The sequence below is a fragment of the Phalaenopsis equestris genome, unplaced genomic scaffold (genome assembly GCF_001263595.1).
Source record: "Phalaenopsis equestris unplaced genomic scaffold, ASM126359v1 Scaffold001057, whole genome shotgun sequence".
Lineage (NCBI taxonomy): Eukaryota > Viridiplantae > Streptophyta > Magnoliopsida > Asparagales > Orchidaceae > Phalaenopsis > Phalaenopsis equestris.
Window position 1 is genome coordinate 453581 of NW_018165496.1, and position 10175 is coordinate 463755.

The following is a 10175-nucleotide window of genomic DNA, read 5'->3' on the forward strand; positions in this document are numbered from 1 at the left end:
TATATATATATATTATGAAAAGTCCAATGGCTGATTTTATTGAAATAGAAAAGGTACATAAATGTTGTATGTGAGGGCTCAATAGAGGCACCCTACCCATACGATAACAAGTACAGTACTATCCCAACAAAAAGATACAGATATACTCAAAAAATTTAAAACATGCAGAAAACAAGTAACTAGGGACGAGTCAGTTTAGTCCTGCTTTTTCCTCTAGTTTTAGAAGCAGAGCTAGATAATAAAATTTGAAGTATCGTGTCATTGCCAGAAGTAACCAAAATATCATCCATTAAGTTTCCGAGTTGGAGTGTGCCCCCAGCCTTCTTCTTCCGCCGAGAAGTGTAAACCTGTCATTCTTCATCTAAAGACTGACTCATATGATCCTCAGGTTGATTAGATATTAGAACTGCAGTAGAAGGAAAGACAGTCGTTGCCACAGCGATAGGTTCCAGTGTATGTGAAATGTTAATTGTCACCTCTGCACCTGATGCTTTCTGAATAGAAGTTGCGGTGCTATCATGACTTTTGGTCCGAACATTATCCCTTATATGGTCAAGAGAAGGGTTCCTAAGAGCAGACACTATTTCCTGTCTTGTGATAATTCTCTCCTCAGGTTGGTTGTCATCAGGTTTGCTGAGAGTACGTTCAGGCATTGGGTGCACTAACAACATGTTTATGCTTTTGACTATGGGTTCTCAACTGTGGATGCAATCTGAAACATTTCTCTTGCGGGTGTTCAAACATCTTGCAGTGCTTGCAGTAATAAGGATTTTGTTCTATAATGATTTTTTGCCAATAACTATTGTGAGCAGAGCCAAACCAGACTTCTTCTACATCTGGTAGTGTAATATCACTTTCAATCAAAATTCTTGCAATAGAAGGCATTAAGAAATGAACTGTAGGTGTGTCTATCTATGAAGGTTTTCTAAATATAGTCTCAGTTGTATATAAGATAGGTAGGTCAAAGAATTGAAGCTTGAGTTCAGGTAATGAGAACCAGATAGGCGCAATTGGGGGTTCTTGAATGAGATCAAAATCAAGAGTTCATTTTGACAATTTCATATGATTCCCCTCGATTATGATGAATTTCTTTGAGAAAATCCTTACGTAAACTTCTTCTATGTTCAGCCGTATCATAACATGTCTTCCGTTGAAAAGACCCACCTGCCAAGCTCCAACTAGTTTGAAATCTTCAAAAACCTTTATGATAATTTCCATCTTAGGGCGACCAAATTGGAACTTTCCAACTAGTAAAAATTTGTATTTTCCTGCACGAGTTGAAATTTCAATGTCAGAGAAGCATAGTGTTGGTTTGTGTGCCTTTTTCTCTACTTTTTTGATGAGATTGCAATCTTCATGTCCTGCAACAGAATCATGGTACGTCTGCGGAAACATCGAATTATCTGCAAGGTGGAAAGAGGAGCTGCATTTGTGAACCAATGTAGCATCAGAGGGTTTGACGAGATTATCACTAGCGAGGGCAGCAGCGTAGAAAAGCCCTGAGGCCATTAGAATGCTTCACACAAGCACAGCAGGAACAGCTGGCGCAGCTTGCCGACTACCACCGATGAATGGGTCGCAGTTTCGAGCATATGCGAACATGTCGTCGTTGAACAGAAACCCGAACCGAAGCTATCGGGAAGTGAAACTGCGCAGATGCGAATGGCTGGACCAGCTAGACGTCGTCGCTGACAAAGCAGAAAGCGAGCAGAAGCAGAATGTCTATGACAGAGACGGGGTGTCCTTCGAGCGACAGAATCAATCGCCATGGTATTTATATATATTTTTTTTTTTTTTTTTTTGAGAAAGCTCAAAGGCTAATACACTAAAAGGAAATAAGGACATATATAGATTGTGTGGAAGGGCCCAATCATGACAGTCTTCCCCCACGATAACCATCACATACAAATGATTCCAGAAAAAGAGAAAAAAATAGAAAATTACAAGAGACCAAAAGAAAAAAAACAAAAAATGCCAAAAAAACGTAGTATCATGTAGCTAGAGAGCGACCCAATTTTGCTTTATCTCTACCTGTAATTCTAGAAAAAGAGCCAGCTAATAAATTAGTAAGATAAGTGTCATTGACAGTAGTGACCAAAATATCATCCAATAAGTTTCCAAACTCGAGTCGGCCTCCAGTCTTCTTCTTCCTCCTAGAATAAACCTGTCATTCCTCATCCGAAGATTGGCTCGTCTGATCAGTGGATTGGTCTAAAGTGTGTCGGACATGTGTAGGATGTTGTGTTGTACCAGCTGATTTTTGATTGAATCAAAGAAGCACTCTCGTGTGTCTTGGCATGTAAATGAGTCTTCTTCAATAACAGTGAGTGGTATAAGCACTTTTGGATCTGTACATGTAGTATGATGTTCTTCATCAGGAACTGCAATGTTGGGGTAAATGATCGGTTTGCACCTTCTCAGCAGGGATGGTAAGTGGTTGATCTTTAGCGATATCCAAAACCTGTTATATGGTAGCTTTCTCTCCAGATGGAACAGATATATCCAGAATAGTGGGATTAGATCATCCTTATTCACTTGATCTTTAGATTTCAAATTAGGATGAAACTTATGACATTTATCAAGTGTATGCCCAAACATCTTACAATGAGAACAGTAAGGCGGTCTATGCTCCATGATGATTTATTGCCAATATCCATTATGAATTGTGCCCAACCAGACTTCAGTAACATCAGGTAAAGTAATATCTCTTTCCACAAGTATTATGGTCACAGAAGGTCTGGTTAGGTTGAAAGTCGGTAGATCTAGTTTCATAGGGTCCCCAAGTATGATCCCAATAAAGTAAAGAACCTGATGAAGACCTGGTAGACTGAACCATACCGGTAGACTAAATCTTATCAAGGTTCATAATTGGGGTTAAAATCAGGAGAGCACTTGAGTTGCTTCATTGATTTACCAGCAATGCTGAGATATTTTTTTGGAAAAAATTTGAGTGTAGTCTTCAGTCACGGTTAATTGAATCAACACATGTCTCCCATCCATGAGCCACACTTTCCAGTTTTAGACGACGAGATGCGAACTCTATCGGCTTCGAACAGAGACGAAGACGACGAAGAGAATGGAGAGATGACGCCAGAGAAATGTTCTTAATGCGATAAGGGTTGCTAGGGTTCGACATGGGTCGAAACCCTAACAGAGTCGAGCGTGGGAGTGGGAGATGACATCTTTACATGAGTTCACATTATGTTATTTTATATTAGAACAAAATATACTCAAGATATACTGAAAAATTAAGATTTTATCTTTTAATAATTAAAATTGTTTACATTAAAATATTTTATATTTTATAACAAGTAATTTATTATTATTTATCTTCTAGTTGTTCATTTTATTTGTCATTTTATTAGAACACTAGATTAAATTAATATTACTTTCTCTCTTTTATAATAAACAAGTCAGTTTGTGATCCAATGTGAACTCGTAGACTTAAGCTCGAACTCAATTAATTAATCAAGCTCAAGCTGAGGGTGGCGAGAGCTCGACTCGATTTAGTTACCCATCTAACCCTAAACAAATAAAATGGCACTTGTCTCCGCCAATCTTTACATCCCAAGAAAAAGAACAATAAATGCAACTAAGCAATATATTAACTTTTTTAAGCTGGCATTATTTTTTTGTAATAATCAAAATAGAGTTTATCAACTTTAACAATATGGCACGGTATATGTTCTTACTAGTATGACAAAAACAACAAGCCTTTATTCCACTAAGGGGGTCAGCTACAAGAATATTTTTCCTCCAATTCGTCCTATTGAGTGTCATATTTTCATTTAATTCTAATAGATTAAGATCATTTTTATGCCCAAATCTATTTTGGTCTACCTCTGCCATTCTTAATATAAGTTGAATCTAAAATATCTACTCTCCTAACTATATCATCGGAAGGTCAACGTTTAATGTGACCAAATCATCTAAGACGACACTCTCTAATCTTGTCCGCCACTGGAGCTACACTAACCCTATCAGGGATATATTCATTCTGCATTTTGTCTCTAAGTGTTAAGCCACTCATCCACCCAAGCATTTTCATCTCATCAACACCTAATTTTGTTTTATGCTTCACTTTTAAAGGCCAACATTGTGCGCAATGGAGCATTGCGGGTCTCACCACTATCTTATAAAATTTTTCTTTAAGTTTAAGCGGTACTTTTCTATGACACAATAGACCCGATGCATTCCTCCTCTTCAACCAACCAACATGAAATCTACTAATATCATCCCCTTCTATATCACCATCACTTTGAACAATAAACCCGAGATATTTAAAACGTTCACACCTTTTGAGATATGATCACCCATAATTTCAACTCTGTCACTAGAGCTACTACTAATATTACATTCCATATATTTAGTTTTAGATCTACTCAAATGAAGGCTTTTAGACTCCAATATAGACCTCCATAATTTAAGTTTTTCGTTAACTCTTTTTCTAGACTCTTCAATATTATTTTAAAAAATAAAAAGATGCTTGAGTGGAGGAAGAGTATTTTGGTCCCTATTTTTAAGAATAAAGGGAATGCACAAGAGTGTGCAAATTATAGAAGAATTAAGTTGATGTGTCATACATTAAAGTTATGAGAGAGGTATTGAACATAGGTTAAGACGCATTACAAAGATTTCTCATATTCAATTTGGATTTATGTCGGGCAGCTCTAATATGGAAGGTATACATTTATTGAGAGGTTTGATGGAGAAGTTCAGAGATAATAAGGAGAATCTACATTATTGATTTAGAAAAAGCTTACAATAAGTTTCCAAGAGATATCCTTTGGAGAGTTCTTGAGAAGAAAGGTGGTGATATGACTTATATTCAATTCATTAAAGATATGTATACTAGAGTTGTTACTTGTGTTCAAACTAAAGGAGGATTGACCAAATATTTTCCTATTTCTGTTGGATTGCATCAGGGATCAACTTTAAGCCCATATCTTTTTGCTTTAGTTATGGATGGTCTTACTGGACGTCTATAGGAGGATGTACCTTGGTGTATGCTTTTTGCTGATGATATCCTTCTCGTGGATAAAACGAGAGAAAAAGTCCAGGAAAAACTTGAATTATGGAGGTCTATATTGGAGTTTAAAGGCCTTCATTTAAATAGAACTAAAACTGAATACATGGAATGTAATTTTAGTAGTAGTAGCTCTAGTGACAGAAGTGTGACTTTGGGTGATCAAAGTATTAAAAGGTGTGACCAGTTTAGATATCTTGGGTTCGTTATTGAAAGCGATGGTGATATAGATGAGGATGTTAATAGTAGAATTTAAGTTGGTTGGTTGAAGTGGAGGAATGCTTCAGGCCTTTTGTGTGATAGAAAAATACCGCTTAGACTGAAAAGAAAATTTTATAAGACGATGGTGAGACATGCAATGCTCTATGGCGCTGAATGTTGGCTTTTAAAAGAGAAGCATAATAATAAGTTAAGTGTTGCAGAGATGAGAATGATTAGGTGGATGAGGGGCTTTACACTTAAGAGACAAATGAAATGAATATATCTATGATAGGGATGGTGTAGCTCCTGTGACAGACAAAATTATAGAAAGTCGTCTTAGTGGTTTGGTCACATTAAACGTCGTAGATGTTTTAGATTCGACTTGTGTTAAGAAAGACAGAAATAGACCTATGAAGACTTGAGCTTATTGTATAAAAAAAAATTTTAATTTACTAGAACTAAATGAAAATATGACACTAAATAGGACGCAATGAAGAAAAAAGATTCATGTAGCCGACCCCGCGTAGTGGGATTAAGGCTTGCTTTGTTGTTGTTGTTGTTGTTGTTAACTCTTTTTCTAGTCTTATCCACAAGAAGGTTGTCATTAGCGAAAAGTATGCACCAAGTTACATCCTCCAGTAAATGTCCAGTAAGAGCATCCATAACGAAAGTAAAAAAGATATGGGATTAAAATTGATCTCTAATGTAATCCAACTGAAATAAAAAAAATACTTGGTCAATCAACATTTTCTTTGAACACAAGTAACAACTCTAATATACATATCCTTAATGACTTGAATATAAGTCATATCAACACCTTTCTTTTCTAGAACTCTCCAGAGGACTTCTCTTGGAACCTTATTGTAAGCATTTTCTAAATAAATAAAATTGACATGTAGATCCTCCTTACTCTCTGTACTTCTCCATCAAACCACTCAATAAATGTATAGCTTCCATAGTAGACCTGCTCGGCATAAATCCAAACCAATTATAAGAAATTTTTTTATCACGTCTTAAGCTATGTTAAATTACCCTTTCCTATAAATTTAAAGCATGATACATCAACTTAATTCCTCTATAATTTTGACATTCTTGTGCATCCCCTTTATTCTTAAAAATGGGAACAAAAATACTCTTCCTCCACACTTCGGGCATCCTTTTTGTTTTGAAAATACTATTAAAAAGTTTGGTAAGCCAAGAAACTCCCAAATCTCTTAATTATTTCCACACTTTAACTGGAATATCATCAAATCCTATTGATTCTCCACCCTTGATTTTCTTTAAAGTCTCTTGAACTTCTTTTTTACTAATGTGATGGTAAAAATAAACGTTTTATTATTATTAACAATATTAAAATCACTATCATCGGTCGTATTTTCAAAAATTTCATTGAAAATTTATCAAAATAGCTCACCCGTCTAAATTAAAAATCTTCTTCTAAAAAACTGAGGAGGCTTTAAAGAAAACCATACCTTTTAAAATTTGTAATCAACTTGAATTCTACATGGCGTTTATATTCTTACTAGTGAATTACAAAAAAAAAAAACAAAATAATAATGCAACCAAAAAGGAATGATATGTTAATTTGTAGACCACAGTTAGCATATGTACCTCAACAAAGGAGAAGTGATAACCAGATCAATCTTCTTATTCAGCCCACATGCAATGACATGCCTACGTAAATTATCAACCTGATGAAGCCAAGCATTACAAAGTTTCACTTAGATCCATAAAAAAATTTTTGTAAACGCCAATGTTTGTAGTATATGATAATTACAAGTGGGAATTTGAGTGTGATAATCAAGAACCAACATTAGGCAAATTATCAACCTCGTGCGGTGAAGCATTACAAAATTTAAGTCAATGCTCCAAAGAAGATTTTATGAACATCTATGTTAACATACCATTTAAATTCCAATATAAACACAATGTAGAAATTTTAGGGTGTTAATCAACAACCTAAACAACGGAGCATTACCAAAAAGAATTTATAAATACATTCACATATTGGCAAATAAAGAGCATGTGCATTTCATTAGAAATGAAGCATTTTGACTGAAAATCAATTAATAAAATAAGCAAAAAGAAAAATAAGTTACCCACAGTAAAAAGGCACAAACATGGGCACAACATGGTAGCTCATCTGATCAAAAAAATCACAGTAGAGCCACCATGCCCAGATGTCTACTAGATTAATTTTCACAATTTCACATATAAGTTCATATTAATAAAAGAACATGACAATACATAGAAATAGAATTTAACCAAGAATTATTTATAAAAAAAAATTCAAGAGAGACATCTGCTGAATATAGTCCATGAACAGTCCCATAAGTGCAAACTAGTTCTTAAAACCCCAACAAGCATAAAACTGAGACTGCACAACAAATTCACAAGTAAACCCCACATTGCCAACAACAAAATCAGCAAAAAAATAATTAAAAAAAATAAAAATAAAAAATAAAAAATAAAAAGAAAAAAAATCATAACATATATAGTTCAAAGTGTACCCTTACTATGTGGACTACAGAAGCAATACAAAATAGTAATAAAAATATGGAGCCATGAAACCTTTAACAAAAATAAAAATGAAAAATAACAGGATATGAAAACGCAAATAAAGTAAATTAAAAAAATTATTTAGAACTTCGATAAAATAAATGCAGCTAACTTTATAGAAAGCTTGCTAAACAAAAGAAAGGAAAATTTACAAACATACCACGCAATTCCTATGTATTTACATATCCAACACCTAAAATTCAATTTTCACATATACACCACCTTAACTATGCATGAAGGTGTATTTCACTTCTAAATGTTAAAATAATTTTATTTTTTATGCGATATGAAAGATTTGGGTGGTATAAATGTAAAAAAGTAAAGTTTAGGTGTTGAGATATGTAAATACATAGGATGAATTAAATCCAAATGGGATCAACTAGAGATTCTAAATGAAGTTCGTTCAATAAAATATAGCAAGCATATACAGTAATACCATCCAATTGTAAGATGCATTTGAGTGATCATACCAAGAAAACCAAAATTTCGTTTCTCTGTTTGCTTTAGTTGTGCAAGACAATGTTAGAAAAATCGGTAGTCAAACTCACTAGATTCTGATAAGAAAGAATGAGAGTACGACCAAAATCCAAAACATGAGAAGAAAGATTGCCAAATACCCCAATGAATACAGCAATATAGCAAAAATTGGAGTATGGTGGCCGCTAAAATAAAATGAAGAAAATAGTATTTTAAAAAATTGTAGAAATACAATGTCAAATCAGAAATCTAGTGCCAGAAGCTATGGGGGTTGCACAAGCCATAGAAGGGTCTTAGAAGTTTGATCACAAAGAAGTATGCTCAATAAGTAGTTGAAATATTAATTAAATATCCTTTTTCTTGACAGAGTTGTATAGGAATAACTATTAATTTTTCATCTCTATCAATCACAATAGTTTAGCAATCCATGTAATTTAACAACCTCGTTAAAATATTTAAGACAGATATGACACATCAGTTGATTTATTAAAAAGATTAAATGTGCTATTTTAAAAAATTCAAACCACTGCGACAAAGTTGGAACAACGCTACTTCAAAGTTCATGGCATCCTTAGTACAAAATCCATACTAACATCTTCTGACAGTGGACAACAATAAGGTAAGGATTTATGTAATGCAATATCATTGTTTCCCTTAGCTATTTAGGAAGTTATGCATTATGACACTAATCATGCTATATATCATTTAAAATTGATCAATAACATATAATTTTTTTCATTGCTATAACATTACCCTTACTAAATTGACCACACAACTTCATGAATCATCAAGCTTATTTTCTCTCTCACACACCCTCTCTCTCTCTCTCTCTCACACACACACACTTTATATATATATAAGGAAGTGCAACCACTGCTATAACTGCACAAGTATTTAAAGTATTCTCATAAATCTACTTTTCAACGAACTACATACTCTTATAGTTCAACATGTTCAATTGGATGCATCATATACCACATGTTAAAATTTAAATATAATTTGCTAAAATTTCTTTTCTATAATAATTAGGTTAATTATATTATTATTCACTTAATTAAAAAACATGTGTATAAGGATAACTGATTAAATTCCTTTACCAGGTCCTCTGTATGGAAAATTTAATCGATTCTAAAAGATTAAACTATTTCACTAAATTTTGCTTAATATGCTCATCATCCATTTGATGATTAATCTGATAATAATGATATATTTAATGAATATGATCTTAACTTATATTCCATTAGTTTCATTGAGTTGTTTTACTTAAATGCAGATATATAATATATTATAATTCAATGTTATATTAATTAAGTTATTTATTATATAAATGTTTTGAATATTTACCAAACAACTATCCATTTTTTATAACACCAGACAGCCCATATCTGAACACTCGAACGGTGCCTGTTCAAAGGCTACAATGTTGCCTAGCCGGCAAAGCAATGGCTAGAAATGTAGTTTTAGAGGCAGCTTATATAGAAGATTTTGTGAGATTTTGAAATGCCTTGGAGAATTTATTCAGTCCTCATCATTTAGAAAATGTAAAGTAATGAAAATACCAAACAGATAATGAATGATTGAGAGTTTCATTATTTTATTATAGGTTTTATTGAAAGAAAAACTTAAAGTGTTCGTTAAGATAAAAGCTCCTTTGCTTTATTTGATTGACTTTCTCAATCTCCTTGGTAACTTTTGTAATGAGCTTTATCATATATTTTACAATCTATCTAGGGTAGTGATTATATATCTGATATTTATTTGGTGAGATCCACAAGTCATCACAAGTCATGGAAAACTTTGAAACGTTTTAATTGTGAATTATATGCGACAAACCTTTAAGAACATGAAGAACCTTTGGGTATAAAGTGGGTTGTGGTGCTATTGCCATGCTAAGAAATGGGCACTCTTTCTA

General features: G+C 33.5%; 1 protein-coding gene across 2 annotated transcripts in view; it reads right to left on the minus strand.

The window, feature by feature from the left end:
- The window catches only part of LOC110032915 (phosphoglycerate mutase-like protein 1), a gene marked incomplete at its 3' end in the record, with an annotated part of 42193 nt that overhangs the window by 17270 nt on the left and 14748 nt on the right, over positions 1-10175 (minus strand). For both annotated transcript variants that reach the window (XM_020736700.1, XM_020736701.1), the window contains 1 exon segment: positions 6839-6918. In XM_020736700.1, coding sequence (XP_020592359.1) covers positions 6839-6918 — 80 coding nt within the window.